The sequence below is a fragment of the Clupea harengus genome, chromosome 1, assembly GCF_900700415.2.
Source record: "Clupea harengus chromosome 1, Ch_v2.0.2, whole genome shotgun sequence".
Classification (NCBI taxonomy): domain Eukaryota; kingdom Metazoa; phylum Chordata; class Actinopteri; order Clupeiformes; family Clupeidae; genus Clupea; species Clupea harengus.
In genome coordinates, this window is record NC_045152.1 from 2,048,624 (window position 1) to 2,071,245 (window position 22,622).

At 42.2% G+C, this 22,622-nt stretch overlaps 1 protein-coding gene across 2 annotated transcripts in view; it reads right to left on the minus strand.

Moving 5' to 3' along the window:
• rnf213a (ring finger protein 213a) overlaps positions 1-21,983 on the minus strand; it is a 48,329-nt gene extending 26,346 nt beyond the window's left edge. For both annotated transcript variants that reach the window (XM_031563910.2, XM_031563839.2), the window contains exons 1-25: positions 21,231-21,983; positions 20,128-20,234; positions 19,813-19,928; positions 18,808-19,539; positions 18,379-18,557; positions 18,053-18,223; positions 15,223-15,425; positions 14,834-15,123; positions 14,231-14,490; positions 13,828-14,040; positions 12,515-12,707; positions 12,305-12,360; positions 11,926-12,100; positions 11,680-11,835; positions 10,012-10,110; positions 9,802-9,924; positions 9,131-9,323; positions 8,514-8,687; positions 8,193-8,345; positions 7,385-8,010; positions 7,041-7,200; positions 6,707-6,924; positions 2,029-2,163; positions 1,547-1,711; positions 78-1,374 (exon numbers count right to left, since the gene is read on the minus strand). In XM_031563910.2, the coding sequence (XP_031419770.1) occupies positions 78-1,374; positions 1,547-1,711; positions 2,029-2,163; positions 6,707-6,924; positions 7,041-7,200; positions 7,385-8,010; positions 8,193-8,345; positions 8,514-8,687; positions 9,131-9,323; positions 9,802-9,924; positions 10,012-10,110; positions 11,680-11,835; positions 11,926-12,100; positions 12,305-12,360; positions 12,515-12,707; positions 13,828-14,040; positions 14,231-14,490; positions 14,834-15,123; positions 15,223-15,425; positions 18,053-18,223; positions 18,379-18,557; positions 18,808-19,539; positions 19,813-19,928; positions 20,128-20,234; positions 21,231-21,286 (6,250 nt within the window). In that variant the 5' untranslated portion in view covers positions 21,287-21,983. The remainder of the gene's footprint in view (positions 1-77; positions 1,375-1,546; positions 1,712-2,028; positions 2,164-6,706; positions 6,925-7,040; positions 7,201-7,384; positions 8,011-8,192; positions 8,346-8,513; positions 8,688-9,130; positions 9,324-9,801; positions 9,925-10,011; positions 10,111-11,679; positions 11,836-11,925; positions 12,101-12,304; positions 12,361-12,514; positions 12,708-13,827; positions 14,041-14,230; positions 14,491-14,833; positions 15,124-15,222; positions 15,426-18,052; positions 18,224-18,378; positions 18,558-18,807; positions 19,540-19,812; positions 19,929-20,127; positions 20,235-21,230) is intronic.
• Between the last annotated feature and the right edge of the window lie 639 nt (positions 21,984-22,622).

A 22,622-nucleotide genomic window follows, 5' to 3' on the forward strand; every position in this document is an offset into this window, starting at 1 on the left:
AATGTATGCAACATATTCTTAAAATATTACCAATTACATCAACATTATCTCTGTACGGTAATACAATACCTACTCACCTACACCTGCTCTTTTTGAGGTCACTACCCCCACAAACAGTCCACTTTTGAATACAGCAGCTGCACTGGACTGGTCTGAGGGGACTCTGTAATGAGAGGTCAGGTACTTCTGAATGTCCCCCAAGGGTTCCAGAGGCACCATGGGCAGCCGATACTGACTGAAGGCAGAGGGGATGTAGGCATGCTCCCGATCAGAACTACAGATCAGAACCAGGCGGTAGTCACCTGGGCTCTGCATTTTCTGCTTGTCGAAGAACTGCTCAACCTTGTAGCTGACCTCGTAGGTGAGTTGGTCTACATAGAGCATGGTGTAGATCTTTCTCGTGCCACAGTCAGATTTTTCCATCAGGCAGCGCCGGAGAAACAATTCAACCTGCTCATAGGGTGTCGTGGGACTGCAAAGCAGCACCTCATCATACGTTGGTAGGGGTTCTGAGGCGCTGGCCATGTAAACAGACATGCAGGAGGTAAGGATCTCAGAAGCAGGACACACAATGACGTTTGGACGCCCACCAACCAGTCCTTGTGGCAACTGTCGCTGAATCACTCCATTTTTCTTCTCACTGCTCAAAACTTCATCATCATCACTGCTATCCTCGTCAACCTGGTTAGCTAAGATTTCAAGCAGCTGTCCTAGACGTCCAACATCGAGAGAATCTGGGAGAAAAGCATTCATATCTCTCATGTAGGCATTCCAGATCAGATCCAGTTTGCCTGGACCTTGAACTTGCATCATACTGTTGAAAAGATCATCAGAGTCAGATTCAAACTCAGCTTCAAATTCTGTACCCATTCCCTGAGTAATCGGAACCTCAACAAAAGTCTGAAATTCAATGTCATTGTTCTTCTCGGGGGACTCTTTCAGTAAGTGGTACTGCAAAGAGTGCCAGGACTCTCTGAGGTTGGATGGGTTGCAATCTGATTTAATGAATGAAAGCATCATAAGTGCCTGTTGATCAGGTTTTATAATGCTCTTCTGTGTCAGCTTACTGCACAGGTAGACAATCTGCTCGGCAGTGAAGTAGTTGAGATAGTAATGACGAGACCGCTGTTTGTTCATGAAGTCTTTCCAGAAGCTAAGGCATGTCTCCATCTTCTTGCACAGCGCTGGCAGCTGCTCAGCTGGACTCCCTTCGACCATGATCACACTGACAGCATTTCCTAGGCTAAAGTCCATGATGATTCCTGCCTGCTCAGCATTACAGTTGATGTTGGCCTTCCACTGACGAAACAATGGATTGCCAGCAACGAAGAGATCAATGAATACTTCCGCTAACCTCTGCACATTGGCAAAGACCTGACAAAATACACACAAGCATACAAATCTTTTAGAATTGAAAGATTTTCTACTCTAAATGACAGATCTTTTAGAATTTTAAGATTTGTTTTACTCTAAATGACATATCTGTATCATGAAGACACAGAATGGGTAATTATAGCAGGAACACCTCATCTTACTGCATGCATACCTCAGCAAAGTGATCAACCTCACTCTGGCCCTGGTCCCCTTTCCCAGACATTAGCATGAGTTTGTTCTGAAGGTCTCGCAAGTCCTCAAGAGAGTAGTGTCTCTGCTCTTGAACCCCGTCATGATCCTCTGGAATTTGAAGTGCTACCACAGTGTCTAGGCTGAGCTGGAAAACAACACATCAATGAATTAGACTGGAATAGGGATGTGTAGGGATAGAGGGACTAGCTGTAGTCACTGCTGTGGACTGCTGCTAATGACCTTGTGACCTCCTGATCACAAACAGACACAAAATCTTATTTTTAAAGATACTATCACTATTATTATTAGCTGCACTTTGGAACTATAAAAAAATATAAAATTGTATTCCCAAAGTGGTCTGCACTGTATACACTTGTAAAACAGAAACCGCTTTTGCGGTGAAGACCAGTTTTAATCTGTCAAGACCAAATTCAAAGTTAAGATAGTAAAACACAATCCAACCTTTTGGCCATTAGCACCGATAGTGTAGATTCCATTCATATTGATAGCTGAGGCCAGGGAGAGTGAAGACAGTTCCACCGAGCCATGGCTGTCTTTCACGGTTTTCAGCCACTCCAGGTGCCTGGCTGTATCACGCTAAAACATGACCGACACCATTAAGTAAAACTGGACAAATTTATAAGCAGTGAAAAACGGAGAAGCATAAAAAAAAAACTCAAGGGAGACCGAGTTACATTGAATAACACAAGTTATGATTAAGGATCTAACAAATGATCAATGTAGTCGACTAAAATCAATAACCAAATAAATTGCCAACGAATGTAATAGTTGATTAGTTGGTGACATTACTGAGCATTCTGAGTCAGCACAAAAAAAATACACACGCACAACAATGAAACAGAACAATAGCAGGGATGGCCGCCCCTTCACGACTAAAGACCTCAACAGCGTGGCAGCAATTCACCCTTCATTCAACTGCCGAGTTCTGAGTCGTGCGTTTGAGTTCTGCACATCAGCTCCAAATCGTAACACTATTTTGTTGACTAATCAATTAATCGACTAGTTGAATGGTTTCAAAATAAAATTTTACATCATTTATTATTTCAAGAATTATGCATTAACCATGCTTTTTTATTAAATAGATGTTATAAACAAATTCTATAAATGATGAACGACCACCAGAGTTCCTCGTCACTCTGACGACATGGGTTGTGCCACGAGAAGTTTTCAGAGGATGTATGACATACCTCAGGCTATAAATAGCATTGTGCACGTCATTCATAACTTTGTTGGTATAAATACTCGATCCACATTATATGTAAGGGATGCTATGCTGCCTCTGGTGATCATTCAGCTTTCATAGGACCACAGTTATTCATAACTAGCGTTTACTATTTAGAAATTCTCTGCATTGGATTTGGCTGGATGGATGGAAATTCGTTGCATCATTGTCATGGTAATGTTTATGGATGATGATAAGAGAATACCGGTGAATGACACAATCTAAATTGCGAAAGATTTCTACAATTGGTGTCTATGTGTGCATGTCCAATATGGGATACATTCGTATTATGGGTTTGTTGGCTCTCGTGATGCTACCATAGACAGATTTTTTTCAAAAGAAGCAGACTTGTACTCCCCAGCAAGCAACTTCCCTCACTGAACTTCTAGGGGTGTAAAAAATAACCGATATGTATCGATATCCGTTTTTAGCGTGTAAGATACGTCTACATCGATGCGTGAAGTCCTGTATCGGTATAAAAAAATGACATGAACCGGTCGTTCCCCCGGTTTAAAAGTTATGAACTGGTTCACAAGTGCTTGGCTCTCCGTTAAGTTGCTACGCAAAACACTGACTCGCTGACCCGGTGCATCTAATCTCAGTCAGAACAATGACAGCCTGTCATTGGCCAAAGCCCACATTGCATAAGCCAATCAGGCTGTATTCTGGTTGTATTCTGTATTCTCCACCTTCAAAACTCTGCTCTACCCTCCTCCTCCCCCCCCAGCTACTAACCTCACTGCTGATAACTTTGCTTCCTTTTTCACAGAGAAAGTGGCAGCCATCGGGCAACAGTTCGACCAACTGTCCCCCTCCCCTAAGGGCGCAACCGTCAATAGCTCATCTTTTCCTTCTTTCATCCCTCTCAGCGAGAGTGAGGTCTCCAAAATCCTAACAGGTAGCCGTCCAACTACATGCCCGCTGGACCCCATCCCATCCAACATCCTTCAAGCCATATCGCCTGCCGTCTTACCGGCAATAACACAGGTGATTAATGCTTCATTTAATTCTGGAACATTTCCTTCTCTTTTCAAAGTGGCTCGGGTAACGCCGCTGCTCAAGAAGCCGTCTCTCGATCCCACTCAGGTGGAAAACTATCGACCGGTCTCACTTCTCACGCTCCTATCTAAAACCATTGAGAGGGCAGCTTCCAAAACAGGTCACCGAGTTCCTGTCAAAGAACAATCTCCTCGATCCGAACCAGTCTGGATTCAAAAGCGGTCACTCCACCGAAACAGCCCTGTTGTCTGTAATGGAGGCCTTAAAAACAGCTAGAGCAGCAGCTCAATCCTCGGCTCTCGTCCTGCTTGACTTATCGGCTGCGTTTGATACAGTCAACCACCGCATCCTTCTGTCCATACTGTCAAGTATGGGCATTTCTGGCAATGCGCACTCCTGGTTTGAATCCTACCTCACTGGGCGCTCGTTCAACGTGTCATGGCAAGGTCAGCTGTCTGTACCTCACCGCCTCACCACTGGGGTGCCCCAAGGCTCGGTGATGGGACCACTTCTCTTTGCCATTTACACCACCTCGCTGGGCCCTATCATCCGCTCGCATGGTTTTTCCTACCACTGTTATGCCGATGATACTCAACTGTTTCTGTCTTTCCCTCCTGAGGACACCACGGTCTCGGCGCGGATTTCGGACTGTCTCGCTGATATATCCACATGGATGAAAAATCACCACCTTCAGCTGAACCTGGCCAAAACGGAACTGATGGTCTTCCCAGCCAAACAGGTCATCCACCACAACATCAAGATCAATACTGACTCTTTATCTCTTGCTCCATCCAAAACAGCAAGAAACCTCGGGTCATTATTGATGACCAACTGACCTTCACGGCCCACATCGCCTCTGTCTCCAGGTCGTGCCGCTTTGCGCTATACAACATCCGCAAAATCAGGCCGTACCTAACCCAGTATGCCACCCAGCTGCTGGTGCAAACCTTGGTGAGCTCCCGCCTTGACTACTGCAACGCCCTCCTAACGGGCCTGCCGGCTTGCGTGGTGAAACCACTACAGATGATCCAGAACGCGGCGGCGCGTCTGGTGTTCAACCAACCGAAAAGGGCACACGTCACCCCGCTACTCATCGAGCTCCACTGGCTGCCAGTAGCTGCTCGCATTAAGTTCAAGTCACTTATGCTTGCCTACAGAGTGCTTACTGGTTCTGCTCCCACCTACCTAAATGCTCTTGTAAGGGCAAATGTTACACCCAGGACGCTGCGCTCGTCTAGTGAGCGTCGTTTGGCACTGCCGTCCGTGCAAGCACGGCAATCCAGACTATTTTCATTTGTAGTTCCACGTTGGTGGAACGAACTGCCTAGTACTACCAGAGCAGGGGCGTCCCTCTCTACCTTCAAGAAGCTTTTGAAGACCCAACTCTTCAGAGAGCACCTCCCCTCCTAACTGGCACCTGACTAGCGCTTAACTTGCACTTCAGCAGTTACATTCCTGCACTTCTTTTTCCTCTTTTCTAGGTTGTTGTTTTTTCTAATTCTCATGTAAAGTAGTATTTATTGTTACACCATGCTTTTTTATTGCTCTTAGCTTGACTGTTCTCTCCCTTGTACGTCGCTTTGGACAAAAGCGTCTGCTAAATGACTAAATGTAAATGTAAATGTAAATGTATTCTCACAAATAACGCCCCGCGGTACATGGAGGTATTATATAGACCTGGAGAGAATGACAGATTACAACTCCCATTCATTTCAATGGCCAATGCTATGCTAGCTACTTCAGCCAAGGAAGAGAAATCATTGTTGATTGTGTTCACATCAATTCTACAGACATCCTCGGATTTAAATAATTATAATGATAATAATAAATAGGAAAATATTTGTATCATTAACAATTATGTTTAACATTTATAGTCATGATTCCGAGACCGAGGCATCGTGATGTCCTAACATAAATAAAATCACTATACGAACACTGCAAATGGCAGTGAATAAATAAATAAGCACTAAACTCAGTCGTGTGGATATAGCCATAGTGGAATAGAATTGACACATCTACATTCTGCAACAGTAATTAGGTCTGCGTTTACCGGTGCTCGCTTTCCGCTTTGACATGATTTTGATCAGTCTGAAGTTGCTTTCGCGTTGCCTGTGGAGTGTGCACACATTGCAATTACATGCCCTTATAAGGGGTTGGCGGGGCGTTTCTGTATGCAAGTTCAGGTGCATGAGAAAGCGCGTTCAATTTAAGAATTACTGCACAGCTAAGAACACTTTGGCGGTTTAAGAACACCTTTCCAGGCGTTCATGAATCCGGCGGAGATCTTTTCTTAGGTTGGTCTAGTTGGTAAGAAGATATTTAAGAAGACACTTAAGAAAATGTTCCAGAATAAGGTCCATTGTTTCCTCACAACGCAGTGTTTTCAATTATTGAACTGCATCGAATCGCATCGCATCGCATCGTTTTTTATCAACATGCATCTTTTCTTGTATCGGATCGTGCGCATGTATCGAGATACGAATCGGATCGTCTTTTTCATGAGAGATTCACACCCCTATGAACTTCCCTCGCTGAATTAGTCTACAAAGTATGCTGAATATATATATAACAACAAAAAAAGAATGCTTAAATATAATTGCCTACAAATAAAATTGTTACAATATAACTGTCAACAAATACATTTGAAAAAAGCCTTGTTAGCTGTTAGCTGCTAGTTATGAGCAATTAACAGCATAATTACTGCTTTCAAAGAATCATAGTGTTGAACTAACTGCAGGATCAGTACATCTGTTAGCAGTTTGTGAAAGCTGTCTTATCCACATGTAATTATTCACATGTAATTATAAAATCACAGTTAACATGGCTGAGAGATGAAGCATGAACAAAAAAACACTGGTATCAACTAGTAATAGATTCAACACTTGAAAGAAAACTCACCAGTTTCTTGGGAAGGTTTGGATCATTATTCAGAGCCTTCCAGAGCTTCTTCAGCATCTCTCGAAAAGCCTGGAACCCTGACTGAGGCTTCAGTTCATAAAGCATTGGGGCGTAACCGAGGACAGCATCATGGAAGCAAGCCACGCGGTCCACATCCAGGTCGTTCTCACCAGCAGAGATGGAGGCCAGGTCAACAAAAACTTTCAGCTCATTGATGTCTATGTGGCAAGAGTGAAGAATGGACATGAGTTCAAGTTTAAACTTAAGCTCAGCAAGTTCTTATTCAGTTTGGATGGATAAGTTGAATGATAAAACTCAAAAACGTACTACTCACCTTCAAGGGCCTCTTTGACCCACATGACAAAATTCTTTCTGAGTCCAAGTTCTTGGAGGCATAATCTGCGTGTCTCTGTGATGTCTACCAGAGCTCTCTTAGCCTGCATCATCTCATTATCAATGCGATCAAGGGACTCCTTCTTAAAGTCTGTCTCTGTCTGTGGACAAACACAACTACACTTCAAAATTGTGTATAAAAAGTAAATGTTTTTTTTTTTCACCAGGATAAAAACTGTGTATGTGTAGGTTTTATTTAAAAAATGACAGATCTTTTTTTGTTTAGTTTCACACACAAAGCACATTTCTAGAACTATGTTGGTCAATTCAATTATAATTACTTACAGCTAGGAGTAGCAAATTCAAAACATCAAAGTCTCCTTGTAGACAGAGGGTCTCTTTGACCTTTTGAACGACCTTCGCAGACTCGACAGCCAGGTGAAGCTCATGGTACTGCTCAATCTGCTGTACTTTCCTCTCAAGCCAGCGTTTGTCATCGGCTGGGTCAATGCAGCACATGATGCCCAGATCTTTAGACAGCTCCTCGTACCTGCCCTGAAAGTCCTTGAATAAGACATCGACCTGCTCCAGACGGAGAGTACCGTTCTTCAACTGGGCATAAATCTGCTGATACCTGCTGTAGCAAGGCTGGAAGATCTCATCGTGAATTATTTCAGGGGTGACCACAATGTCTGTCTCTAGGTCACCGTCCTCTAGGTCTGACTCATCGCTCATCTCCATTCTGGAGTAATCGTGGGCCTGCAAGTCCCAACAGAGTTTAAAGATGAAGCTGTCTCTAAATTTATGCAGAACCTCAGCCATCATCCTCACATCGTCATCCAACTCAAAGAACGTCACCGCTCCTGCCAGGGGAGAGGAGACCTGACCGAAGGAATGGACCTCCATGAAATCGTCCAGGTTCCTCCTTTCAATGTCGATCTCTTTTCTCTGATCCAGCCGCTCAACATCAACTGAAATGTTGAAATTTGTTATTATTACGCATTCCAAGATCAAGTAGTATGGTCATGTGTGTGCTACTTTGCTTTTTAAGATGGTTCTTATGTCATTTCTACAAAAAAAAAAAACATACCACATACAAAACACAAGACCGACATGCAATTGTGCACGCATGTGCACGCACGCACACACGTACCTTTTAAGTGCTCCTGCAATTTGTGGCACATGCTGACAAGGCCATCCACTAGCTTCTTCTCGTGGTACACAGCTCCGGCCTCCTTCTGTCTTTGCTGTAGCAATCTCCTCATGGCACTACTGTCTTTATACCTCTCATCTCCACACAGACACTCTGCAGAAGAGAACAAATCTATAGTTCCATACACAGGTATGCAGATGAACCACATTAAATGTGATTATGAAGTGTAGGTAAACAGTTAAGACTTGTAGCTACTGTTAGAATTCCTACTAAAATGAATGAAGAGGTCAAACACCACAGGGAATTTGGCTTCACTCTCACCTGTCTTGAGTAACTCTGTAAAAGTCTCTCTACTCTCCAGAATGTGGTTCAGGAGCCTCATCTGAATGTCACCTCTGATCAGTTGTTCTGTGACGGCTGTGAATGAAGATATAGCCACAGTGATCCTCTCCTGGGCGTCTTCAGAGAGGTTGTCAATGAGCTTCTGCTCTGCGCCTACATAAGCAAGAAAGAAAGTTTGTTTTCAGAAGCATTTCCATGTTGAGCTCCATCCATGTGTTCATCTAGCTATGAGTGCGTTGACACAACATTTGCCCACACACTTCAGTGGGCTATGTGAATTTTACCATGCAACAGGCTATGTGAATTTTACCATGCAGCGGGCTATGTGAATGTTACCATGCAGCGGGCTATGTGGATGTTACCAAGCGGCGGGCTATGTAAATGTTACCATGCAGCGGGCTATGTGGATGTTACCAAGCAGCGGGCTATGTGAATGTTACCATGCAACAGGCTATGTGAATGTCACCAAGCAGCGGGCTATGTGGATGTTACCAAGCAGCGGGCTATGTGGATGTTACCAAGCAGCGGGCTATGTGAATGTTACCAAGCAGCGGGCTATGTGATTGTTACCAAGCAGCGGGCTATGTGGATGTTACCTTGCAGCTGGAAAATGTTTTTCGCTGCACTCCAGTCCATGAGATGTCGAATGACCACTTCCTGTTCATCTTGGTACTTTCCATGTTTATCCTTGGGCCAGGATTGTTGGATCATAGTGGATAGGAGCTTCCCAAACTTCCAGTTCCAGGTCAAGTTGCGAACCCTTTTGAAGACGGCGCCCTCGGACTTGACCTGTTCAGAAGCAGCATCAGCCTTCGTTATAGTCATGAGAGATACTAAATAACGAGTTATTCAGATGATTAATTTAGTAGTTGTGTCAAAACTAGTCTTAGGCTGGGTCCAAAGCTAACACAATGTAAAAGAAGGAGGTATATATTCTCCACTGTTCCACATGGTAATGTCAAAAGTCCCAAATTGTGATGAGAATGATGAGATTTTCCGAATAGATTGAGGAGATTTTCCTAATACAAGTCCTACTGGGGCGACAGTGGTACAGGAGGTAGAGAAGTCGTTTAGTAATCAAAAGGTTGCTAGTTCGATTCCCTGTCGAAGCGTCCTTGAGCAAGACACTGAACCCCTAATTGCTCCTGATGTGCAGTGTGCCATCAGTGTAAATGTAAAATGTGTATACATCCTTGTAAGTCGCTTTGGATAAAAGCGTCTGCTAAATGACTAAATGTAAATGTAAATGTACTGTGAAGTGAGATACCTGGCAGAGGGCAGTGACAGCATCGAGGGCACACTTCTCTATACTCCTGGCTATGTGAGGGTGAGAGTCATTCAGTTCCTCCATCTTGGAGCAGTAGACATCCACCTGATCTAAATGCTTCTCCTGCAAACAAAAAGATCAGAACACTTTGCAGTGGAATACCATAAGGTTATCAAGCGACATTATAATACCATGTACTCAAATACATACCTGTTTAAATTTGCCTTCAAAATCTCTGGTGAAGGTGTGTCTCCACCTGGTTGTGAAGTCCTCGTTGACAAAACTAAGAGAGATTATGTTGTTCCATATCTGTGAAAACATCAGTAAACACAGCAAGTTGTTGTGAAGGAACTGGTAATTCCTATGGTCTCGACTGGCAGCACATGCACACGGTTGCACAAAATAGAGATGCTTCAGAGAGAGAGGTAAAGGTGAAAGGTCATCTGCACTAAGTGGGCAGAGCCAGGCCGAAGTTTGATTAAAGCCAACCAATAGCATTGCAGAGCAATTCCTTTAAACTGAAAGCGTCACATGAGATTACAATGCAAGATGGCAATAGTGCTGCGGGTTCAGCACAGTGTTCACCAGGAGGGCTTTTACAAGGAATAAGCCATAGTGCTTCTGTTCAACGTAATTTAATTTGTATACATATTTGTAGCCGTCAGACCTGTTTAACCACCTGAAGTCGGCTGCGTTGAGGAGCAAACCTGTGTTGAGGAATTTGTAGGGATGATGCACCACTCTTCCCATTAACCCTTCCAACCCGGAGGTGCCCCGTGGGGCAGTTGGAGCTATTTTTAGAAATTGCATTTAAAAGCTCCGCGGGTTTTTGTCCTACAGACATAACAATAACACCCCGAGAAACCCTGAATCTTCTCCTTTTCAAATATATGCATTTCGAAATTGAGACAAAAATGAGCACTTTGTAAAGAGAATAGTGCTGAAGCCTTGCAAATTTCTCTCTCTGACGGTGAAAGCAACCGGTGATGGCCCACCCATTAGCAAATTACGGTTATTCAGATGATAAATGCATGGTAAATCGGCGATCGCTATTGGGTTGTGACGTGGCCACAACTACTTTGAAAACACCCCGTTTCGCCTGTAAACAAGTCCACGTTTACCTCATATATATACATGTGTCTTTGTACAAAGTCTGAGCACCTCTGAAGCTATTTTTTTGTAAGAGTATGTTTAGATTTTTCATTTTATTATTGCTGAGGTATTCTAGAATATAATAATAAATGCCACTTTTGCCTCATTGTTTTTAGTTAGGTGAAATATACAAAAATATCAGGCATGGCAGACTACCTAACAAAGTCAAAAACAGGCCTTAGGATTGGAAGTGTTAAGGGAACGTAATATTTTTTGCTAGATAGATAAATCAGAATCTGGCAGTGATGGTTTTGTGACTGGCGCATGGAAATGCTCCCTGTCAGAGAAGAATATATTGCCACGCCTACATCCAGAGTCCATGCCTCCCTCAGTGGAACATGTCATTTATCGCTGGAGTTTACGACAACCCGCCCCGGGTGGAATAGGCAAGTTTCCACGCCAAACTAAGGCCCATAATGTCAACTTTTATAAAGAAAAGGTTCCATCACCTATCACTCCTGATATACACATGTCTCTACAAGTAGGTAGGTTTATAAATACACCAAATGATACATTTCCACTGTAAAGTGCCATCCCACATGCATGAAATCATGTCTCGTACAACAGCTCAAAGGATTGCATTATGCAAAAGGGATGTCAATGTCATGACTGGTAAGGGAACAAAATAACACCATGTAATGTGTGCTCTGTAATGTATGTATGCTCTGTAATGTATGTATGCTATGTAATGTATTAACGCAGGGTTGTGTGTGTTTTGTGCGCTACCTCAAACTCAGAGCTTAAAGTGGTTGATGTAAGGGACATGTATGAGTGTAGCAGTGGCTGCCTGAAGGCTTGACCCATCCAGGAGCCGAGAACCTGCATGGCATCAGACAGCAGCTCCAGGCTGCGCGGACTTAGATCACCCCTGGCCTCTGATTCCTGGAACACAACACACAAGCATATCATCTATCCACACAAGCAGACAATCAAGCTCAGTAACGTTTTTCAAAGTCAAGGTTTTTTTCAAACCTGTGAGTTGGAGGAAAGGGTGAAATCCGATACTGCCCCAACAAGGTTCATGCAGGCAACAGGAATCGCCACATGGTTTTGTGCGTAAGAGTAATATTTCACTCCTTTGCAGATTTTTCCAAGTAGTCTCACTGCAGTGGCTAAACACTCGGCTCCATACGCCTCACTTAAGCAACTGGAATGGATGTTCAGTGTATTAGTAGACAAGAAGTTGTCTCACAGTACAAACTATTTGGCTGAAGGCGGATTTCATAGAATGGAAGCCGGAAAGACTTTACATACATAACGCACATATACACAGTGAACATTCATAAACAGCAAATTCATTTTAAATATAGGCCTGGTATAAATGTAGACCAGCATAATTACGGTGAACTACCTGAATTTGTGTTCAATAAGGTTGCTCTGAATGTGAGCCAGAGTATCGGAAATCATCTGAAAAGCAAAGGAATAAATACAAACTTTTTATAAACATTGATCTATAAACAAATGCCAGAGGTATACCTACTACTCATAGAAATATAGGATTAACCACTACATAAAAAAAAATGAACTGCCATTGATACCATCTGGGCCATGAGAAACTCACTGTGACGTTGGAGTAGCTGATTTCAGCAGGGGCTCTCAGACTGAAGATATGCAGCAAGTCGAGCAGTCCGGCACTGAGTACTGAGCTGCACTCAGTCAGGTCCTCCGGAGTCAACAGGCAGATGACTGACCGAGCCAGCAGATGATCAATCTCCACCAGATGTGGGTTTTTCTTCATTAATTTCAATATGGAGCTAAATGATGGAGGCCACAACAAATTAATACAAAATGTAATAGATGTTTGCCATGTTTCAAACTATCTATGCAAGCTAATGATCTTCAATGCACAAAAAATGCAGGATAGCCGAGGAGTCGTTAATGTCCTTTCAGACTACACAACTTTTCAGTTGCAGACAGGAAAGTGCTGGTTGAGCACAGCTCGGGAAAATCTAAGTGCAGTCCTGTCAGAGAGTGTTTATTCAACAACTAACAGAATTTGTATAGTGTTAAACACCAAGTCACAGACAGTTATCACAAAGGATTATTTAAAACTAGTGCTGTCAGTTTAACGCGTTATTAACGGCGTTAACGCAAACCCATTTTAACGCCGTTCATTTTTTTATTGCGAGATTAACGCGTTTTTATTGTATTTTTTAATTTTTTTTAGATTAACATTCTTTTTGGCCTCGCAAACTGTGTAGTAGGCTAACGTTACGGTTTGAGTGAATGGTGAGCGCGATACGGCAAAATAGATGATAAAAAGCTTCTGAATGGAAAGTTTACTTTTAAAAGTTGTGTTGTGCAAAAGAAGCGAGCTTCACTGTTGTCTGAAAATGTCAACAGGCAGCTGGCTGAAAGCAAAGAAGTAGTAGGCTTACCTTTTATTGGTAACCTAACTGTTACAGTTCATTGTATTCATAAGAGGCCTGACTGCTATGTTCCCAGCAAACTTGGAAAAAATTAAATATTAAGCCATGGTTTAACTGCACTATAGGCTGAGTCCTTGTTTACCTGAAATGTAAACTTTATAATTTTATTTTGTACCGCCCTGTTTGGCAATGTTGGTTTTCAATAAAATAAAATATTTCCATAAAGCAAGCCAATCCACTTTTCCATGTTGATAAGGGCATCCAAATAAAAATAAAATGATGGAAAAAATAAATAAACGAAGGGACATTTAGAATAGATAAAAATTTGCGATTAATCGCGATTCATTTTGAGTTAACTATGACATAAATGCGATTAATCGCGATTAAATATTTGAATCGTTTGACAGCACTATTTAAAACCTGATCAATCGAGTGGCGATCGCACGTTACTGTCTGTGACTGAAGTCATATAGTCTGAGGGCCCCTTTACAAAAAAGAAGAGCACCTCCTGTCCTGGCTTAAATAGGCTGTACGCAACGTCCTTAAGCCTTGTAGACCAGCCCAGGATGGCTCAAGTTTGGGGTTGGGGGAGAGAGGGGCTGCTTCAAAGGGTTTGGAGACACCATGCAGCAGATGGAAGAGGGGGAGCACTAGGACCCAGTGATGCATATCTCTCGTCCGCACAGTATTCATAAGAGTCACCAGCAAATCAGGGAAACTAAGGAAACAGAAAAAGCATGTCATGACAATTTTATGTCCATTACTATGCCATTAATACTACCAACCATTAATACTTCATAGATAGCTAAATATCTGTCTTACATTTGTGTAATGGCAACCCCTAATTAAATACTGAATTGTCCCCAAATGCATTTAATTTCAGATGAAGGATGAGAAGTGAGAATCACCCTTTGAGGCAGGAGAATGACTGTTGGAAGTCCTCCCAGTAGGGCAAGAACTGGTCTTTGGGGAGGTTTGGGAGGCAGAGTGCCACACAGAGACGAGAGAGCTCCGCACTGTCTAATGGAAGCTGGAAGTTCTTCCACGCATACAGCATGATAACGGCTGCATTAAGAGGATCTTTGATGAAGGAGCTCTTTCCTCCTTTGTCTTTCAGCAGCTCAGGAGTCACATATTCCAGCATGAAATCCTTCAGGAGTTTACTCACCTACAATGGAGAGAGGGGAGAGTGCGCTGTTGAAATGACACATCCAGTAGAGTGGTCAAGGATGTTTGAACATTAATGGACATATTCTTCAACATGCATGAAGACCCAAATATCATTTTGACTGGAAACTCTTCAAATGTCCCAGTAGTGGAGTGCAGTTCAAATAAATAGGGGGAGTGAGGCCTCAATGCCCCCATTGGTTGGTGATGGCCATTAGAATTTAGAGTCTATGGTTTTTGGGGACAATGCCAAAATGATCCGTCAAAATGAATTTACCTAAGAAAAACATGCTTTCTGTCTACAGGAAGTAATCTGTGCCTGAATTTAAAGTGAGTTCACTTACATCTTTTTCATCATATTCTAAGGCTAACCACTGTTCTTGTCTTTCTTCATACACAAAGGGGTTTCCGTAGATCTGGTGAAATTGTTTGAGCTGAGTGAAGAAACTCTTGAGGTTGACCTCACTCCAACTACTGAGGAGGTCAAAGATGCTCTCCAACATTACTCGACCAGCAATCCCTCTTCCCTGAATCAGATCCTTCCTCTTCTCAGGCCAGATGGCTTGAGTCAGTCGTTTGAACACATTTTTGGATGGCTCAGCACAGACGATATCATCGTACTGATGCCACTCTCCTAAGGAGGGGACACAGGCAGAAATCAGACATTACACATCATTTGTACATAGCAATTATATATGTCAAGGGCATAATACACAGAAATGTTAAGACTTGCCTTCCTCGTTTAAAAGATGTGGCTTAACAAATAGGCATCTGTTGGTAGTTTTCTGTGAGTCCATTTTGTAAATATATTCATACTCGTACTCCTCCTTCTTTCGCTTATACACAAGATACTTGTATGGAATGGACACTGACGAAGCCTTTGTCTTGTTTGTCTGCAGTGTTCCCTCAATGAGGTAACCATGTTCTCCCAGGTCACTGTAACGATATAAGCAACCAATGTATATTATCATATGTAAAATCAACAAATCTGCAAAATGTAAGAAAAAGAAAAAAGAAGAATAAATCAAAGTGGACAATTAAATGGACTGTTTCACATCGCATTGCTTTCTTGCATTTACAATATCTTCCAAATAACTATATATATATATATATATATATATATATATATATATAGACACACACACACACACACACATATATATATATACACACACATATATACTTTAAATATACTATATAGTTATTTGGAAAGTTTATGATGCTCCTCCAAATTAAAAGCAACATTTTAACAATTAATCATCATGATCAAAATGATCATTGATTGACAATTTCCTGAATAGCAAATCAAAAATAACAAAGTGGACCAATGACTAGGGTTGGGTACCGAGCACCGGTTCCAATATGGCACCGGTTCCAATACAACCGGTAACTACCCGGACCGAAATGCAACGCAGATTTCGGTGCTTCCTTTCGGGGCCTGAGCCGATTGAAATAAATAACAGCAACAAATCATGCAGCTAAATGCAGGGGTGCAAACTCATCAGGGATGAAAAAGGTGACAACGATGCGAAACCCCCTAGGAGGGTCCGGGGGCATGCTCCCGGGGAATATATCTTATATATAAGAACATTTTGCACATTTTAAAGTTCAATGCATCAATCTGGTGCACTTTGACAACAAAATGATGAGGTTAGATCTATGAAGAACTTTGTACTGTTGTAAACAATTTTGTGCTCTGGTAACAGTTTAACCATAAACATTCCTGTGTTGAATGTTGCACGGGCACAGGCCAACCCAACCACCCACCCTAATACCCTCCCGACCATCCACACCAGTCCACTTCACCAAAGCACATTACGTCACAGATCTCCATCAGGTATTAAGCAAAAAAAAGGGCTAACTATTGGAACAGAAAATCAACAGAGGCTGCATCAGGGATGGCCTAGCTTCTCCGTGTTCTTGAAAAACTGACAGTGGGAACACATATTCTTTTCCCTTTACATTACTCTTTGAGTCTAGCTTGTAAGGACAAGGCCCATTCGCACCTGTCTCTAGTTGAGCCACAGTAATGGCATCCTCCTCCTAAAATTCTCTCATTCTGAAAACAAACTGAAGTAGGAGAGTGGTAAGTTTGAGTATGCTCATACAGACGTGGACAAAATTGTTGGTACCCTTCCGCTAAAGGAAGAAAAAACCACAATGGTCACTGAAATAACTTGAAACTGACTAAATTAATAATAAATACAAATGTACTGACAATTAACTAATGAAAATCAAACATTGCTTTTGAATTGTGGTTCAACAGAATAATTAAAAAAAATAAACGAATTCAACTGGCCTGGACAAAAATGATGGTACCCCTAGAAAAGATTTAAAATAATTTGACCATAGGGACATGTTAAACTAAGGTGTGTCCTCTAATTAGCATTACAGGCTTCTTCAAACTTGTAATCAGTCAGTCGGCCTATTTAAAGGGTGAAAAGTAGTCACTGTGATGTTTGTTATCATGGTGTGTACCACACTGAACATGGACCACAGAAAGCTAAGGACAGAGTTGTCTCAGGAGATTAGAAAGAACATTATAGACAAGCATGTTAAAGGTAAAGGCTATAAGACCATCTCCAAGCAGCTTGATATTCCTGTGACAACAGTTGCACATATTATTCAGAAGTTTAAGGTCCAGGGGACTGTAGCCAACCTCCCTGAATGTGGCTGCAAAAGGAAAATTGATGACAAATTGAAGAGACGGATAATACGAATGGTAACCAAAGAGCCCAGAACAACTTCCAAAGAGATTAGAGGTGAACTCCAAGGTCAAGGGACATCAGTGCCAGATCGCACCATCAGTCGCTGTTTGAGCCAAAGTCGACCGAGGAGGACACCACTGTTGAAAGCAAATCATATAAAAGCGAAACTGGAATTTGCCAAAATGCATATTGACAAGCCACAGGGCTTCTGGGAGAATGTCCTTTGGACAGATGAGACAAAACTGGAGCTTGTCAGTTTCAAGTTATTTCAGTGACAATTGTGGGTTTTTCCTTCTTTAAATGAAGGGTACCAACAATTTTGTCCACGTCTGTATTTCTGCAAAAGAATTGCTGAAGTTTGAAGCTGTAGTTTGTGTACAGAGTGTTTGTGTGTTTTGTATTTATTTATATTTATTTAAGTATATTGTTCATAGTTTGAAGTTAAAAAGTTTGAAGCTGTAGTTTGAACCCAAGTGTTCTGTATTTCTTTATATTTATAGTATACTTTAAACAGTTAATATATTGTTCAATTTGAAGAAAAAAATGTGCCGTTTTAGCACCAGTATCGGGAAAAACCCAAACGATACCCATCCCTACCAATGATCAAGTAATAATTTGTGAATGTTTTCAGGCACTAATCAAGTGTCCGAACAACATTCAACAAAAAGCAATCACATGATGTATGGGTCAGTTTTAGGACTTAAGGAAGTCTAACCATTTCAGCAGTTCAAAACATTATGGGATCAACTAGGCTAGTAAGGAAACACAGCAACCATACCTGATGATCAAAACAATCAATGGTGAAAAGCCACAGAGGTAATGTAAAGATACAAACAGTCAAAGAGTTGAACCCACCGAGACACAGAAAGCTCGACTATGTTAGTATCCCAGCCTCCTATGCGTCCACCTGCACGGATGAAGACTTGGTCCTCTCCTGGTGTCAGTTTGAAGTCCTTGGACAGAACAGCATGGAAGTAGATGGTCAGCCTGTCTACTGGAGCAATCTGCTGACTGCGTGTAGGTATCCTGCATTACCCATAAACATCGACTCAGTTAAAAGAAAAATCTTCTGCAAAATAGAACTTACGATATCATGACATGGCATACAATGTACGGCACAAAAAGGGTCACAAAATTCTTTATTACTCAAAAACTAGAAATTGTAGAAAACTTGCAATGACCTTTCTGGGGGTGGGGCATTTTTCGGGGCATTTGAGGTTTTGTTGTTTCCACTGGCATCCTTCTCCTGAGAGGGCTCTGAGGGCACATCTCCTGGAGACTGGGCAGAACCTTGGTGGACGTCACCCTTCACCACCTTGACATCCACTGGTTGGTCTACACTTGTTCCTCGGTTCTTAACCTACACAGACATCCCAAAGCACACTGTATTATAAAACAACACAAATCATTTCATTGCTTAGATAGGACATATATATATATATATCACACACACACACACACACACACACACACACACATATATATATATATATATATATATATATATATATATATACACACATACATACATACATACATACATACATACATATATGTAAGACACTGTAACAAACTATAGAACATCATTATGGCAAAGTATTTTATTGTACCTGAGGTTTGTTCTTGGGGCCAAACACCATCCCTGTATTTCCCTGTTTCTGCTGATTTGTTTTGGTCTTCTCATCAGGGGCCTGTGTTACGTTTGCATTCTTATCCGAGCTGGCACTGTTGTCCTCACAGGCTTGAGGTTTTGATGCATTGGAAGCATCCTTCTTCTTCTTCTTGGAGCTCTGACTATTTTTGGCTGAGCTTTTGGCCTGAGTCTGGTCTGTTGTTGGGGACTGACTCTTGGACACAGCCTGTACAGAAATTGGCTCGCCAGAGGATGCAGGGTCACCTGTTTGAAGAGGGTGTGGTGCTTTGATCTCCAGTGAGGAAGGTCCAGCCTCCCGCTCCATACACTCATTGGGTTGCTCCGGCACTTCTGCCTTAGACAGGGCTATACTAGCGTCATTAGCAGGCGGAGTCTGATCAGAGATCACTTCCTCCATTCCTCTGTCAGACGGAGACTTAGCGGGTGAGGAATTAGCTGTTGGTGTGTCAGATGGCTCAGACGTCTCAGTGACAGGAGAAAGCACCGGGTTGTCGGCAGGACTGGCCACCGGGTCAGGCATCTCATCCATGGTACTGGCAGAACTCTCGCTGTCTGAGCCAGCATCCCCACTTCCACAATCCTGATGTACATGGCGCTCAGTCAGGGAGGTGTCAGAGAGATCAGTGGTAAGAGACTGCAGCCCATCCCTGACCTCAGATTTCCTCTTCCGTCGCTTACGGGCTTTTTTCTGGTAGGGTAAATTATGTCAAAAATACCCAAACACACACACACACACCCAACCACACACACACACACACACACACACACACACGCCATGTTATCCACACATTATTCCAAACACCACCTCCACTGTGCACTCAGTGGTAAGCTGTTTACATGCTCTTATGATTAATGATTCTGAGATTAATTTATATTCCATCTCACACTAACAGAAACAACACACACATAAGAGAATAATAATCAGACACAACAAGGGACATGCCTGCCCCAAATTGGGTACCTTTTTCTTTGGGTTGTTTTTGGTCTCCTCAAAGGGGCGTTTAGGAGACAAGGATTTCGGTTGACTGTCCAGAGATGCAGGTTCATCAGATAGCTGTGAGTTTTTCTCAACACCGCCTGTCAATAATTTAGAGAAATTGGCTAAGGTGAAAACAATCATTTAGGTAAGAGAACTCACAATGCCGATTAAATACAATTTGGTTTGAGAGGCAATGAACAACTAGCACTGATACATTAACATTAGTACATAGATCAGTAACTGTGCTATATATTTTTGTTGTTAATCAACTATAGCAGTAAATCAGCATTACATTACCTGCTGTGCCTTGGTGTTCTTGAGCGGCGAAACGTGCGCCACATTGGCTACAAAACTTTGCATCCTGCTCCTTGACGACATGACCACATACACACTCCATGTCTGATCTGTGAGACGGAGAGGAGTTTCTGTATTACTCAGTAGATTTTTAGGTTACAAACGTCCCCAGGCTTTCGCTTTCGTTTCATTGGAAATGCTTTCGTCACAATACGTAAACAAGTCTGACAAGTCCACAAACTTTCTCCGGTAGGCTGTACGTAGCCCATCTGTCCAGCTCATGCTTCAGATACCACGAGCTTTCTCCGGTAGGCTGTAGGTAGCCCATCTTTCCAGCTCATGCTACAGATACGCTCCCCTCCATCTAATTAATAAACTAAGATGCACAAGGTCATGGCTTTCTAATCGGAAGCGCAATGTATTACAGGCTAATACGTTAAAAGATTCCATTTAAGCAGAAGCTTTCATCTAACAAACCAGACTGGTACTCAATTAAGGCCAATGCCCTTAACCTTTGCGTGATGTTGGAGGAAAGTTTTGCTACTGTTGCCCAATCATTGCCATGCTGAAGGCCAAGCAACAGACTTTGTTATACAACCACCAATATAATATTTCTGCGTTAATCTATTCTTGTCAGTCATACTATCAAAAATGAGAGAATACAGAGAATATGTCCTGCTACTAGCATGTTACCCGAGGTTAGCTGACCAAAGCTTAACATTATGCGAGGTATGTAGGTTAAAATAGCCAGTTAGCCTGCTTACCAACAGGTTACAGCAGAGACGTCACATTGTGGCTAACTGCTAGCTGCGTAAGCTATCATCAGAGACTGTCTAGTACAGGGCTCTGCAAATCAAGGAAATAGCCTACGTTATAGCACAAGTTGCTAACTACATAGCATTCATGCTAGCGTAAGATAGCTCGTACATTATGGTTATGGCCAAACCGACGTTAACGTTAGCTAGGTACTTTAAATAATTGTCATCATAGAGAATCTTCTTACCTTTGCAATAGACACCAATATCTCACGTCAAGTTAAATTCAGAAGGAAACACGCAAGCATGACATATCAAGACATGTAAAGTAACATTAAGTGTGAAACTTACCTATCATAACACTGTTCTCCACACTGTACGAAGCAAGCCTCAGGTACACCTGACATTCATTGTTACTTGACTTGTCGAGCGTATCGAATCGTTCAAAAGCGCAGCTTTGACGATACTATGAAGTGCTGAAAACTGGTCTAGATGTTTCCAAGTAAACGGAATCATGAGACTGTACAAAGTTTCGTTTCGGTTTGATGGGCGTGAACATGGCACAATATGTTCCTCATGGAGATAGCTATATTACTGAACGTCACAGACGATAGTCTATGCTACCTGATGGTAAACGTGCTCTGCCCTGTGGTATGGCTAGTGTTTTTGTACCCATATAAAGTGTATACGTCCAAGTGCGTCATGATCTATGATTCCGGGTCTAATACTCTATTCAATATGGTACTCTGCATTGCTTACTAGTTATACTATATATACAAATATCCAATGTATTTACACTATATAATATCGATACACTGATTAGATCTCCTTTTGTTACAAACTGAATAGCCTACATGTATCATAGGCTACGCTGACTAGGCTGTTTTACTGACTGAATAACAATAGGTATAGCTCCATTCCTGTAACATCCTACTCAAAACAAGAGAATATTCAAAGATATAATATAAGTCAAACAAGTGTTGACCTACTATTTCAAATTTATGAAACACAATTCTGCTTTGACTGACCTCTGTTCACACTCTGTCTGTGCTTTTTGGGGATCCCCCAGTTTATATGCCAAGCTGTGTCCACTAGGTCTCTCTCTCTCTCTGTCTGTGTCTCTCTCGCTCGCTCTCTCTCTCTCTGTCTGTGTCTCTCTCGCTCGCTCTCTCTCTCTCTGTCTGTGTCTCTCTCTTTCTCTCTCTCTCTCTCTCTGTGTCTCTCTCTTTCTCTCTCTCTCTCTGTCTGTGTGTCTCTCTCTCTCTCTCTCTCTCTCTGCCTGTCTGTGTCTCTCTCTCTCTGTGTGTGTGTGAGAGTGAGAGAGAGTATTTAAGCTGTTGTATTCATATTCTATTTAACATAGTCTAATCATAATTCACTTAAAGTAACACTATGCAACAATTTGACACTTTTTGAGGCATGGTTTTATAGGCAACTAGTTTTGGTACCATCCTCAAATTCATTTTGATAGCAGATAAACACCTGTGTCTTCCCCAAGATATGCCCTATGTAGTTCTGTGTAACGGGCTGGAGCCCCCTGCAAAAATGAAAGAAAAGCTTTCACACGCATGACATTGCCAGCTATACTGCCAAAAGACACCAGTTAGTGTGTTGGCAAGCTTCTATCAGGGTCAGCTGGGCTGTTGGTGGTGTTTGCAAGGTTTTTGCATGCCTTTTAGGTAGTTAGCTTACTAGTTTTGGAACAGAACTACATATTGCTGCTTTAATGTGTTTCATTTATTT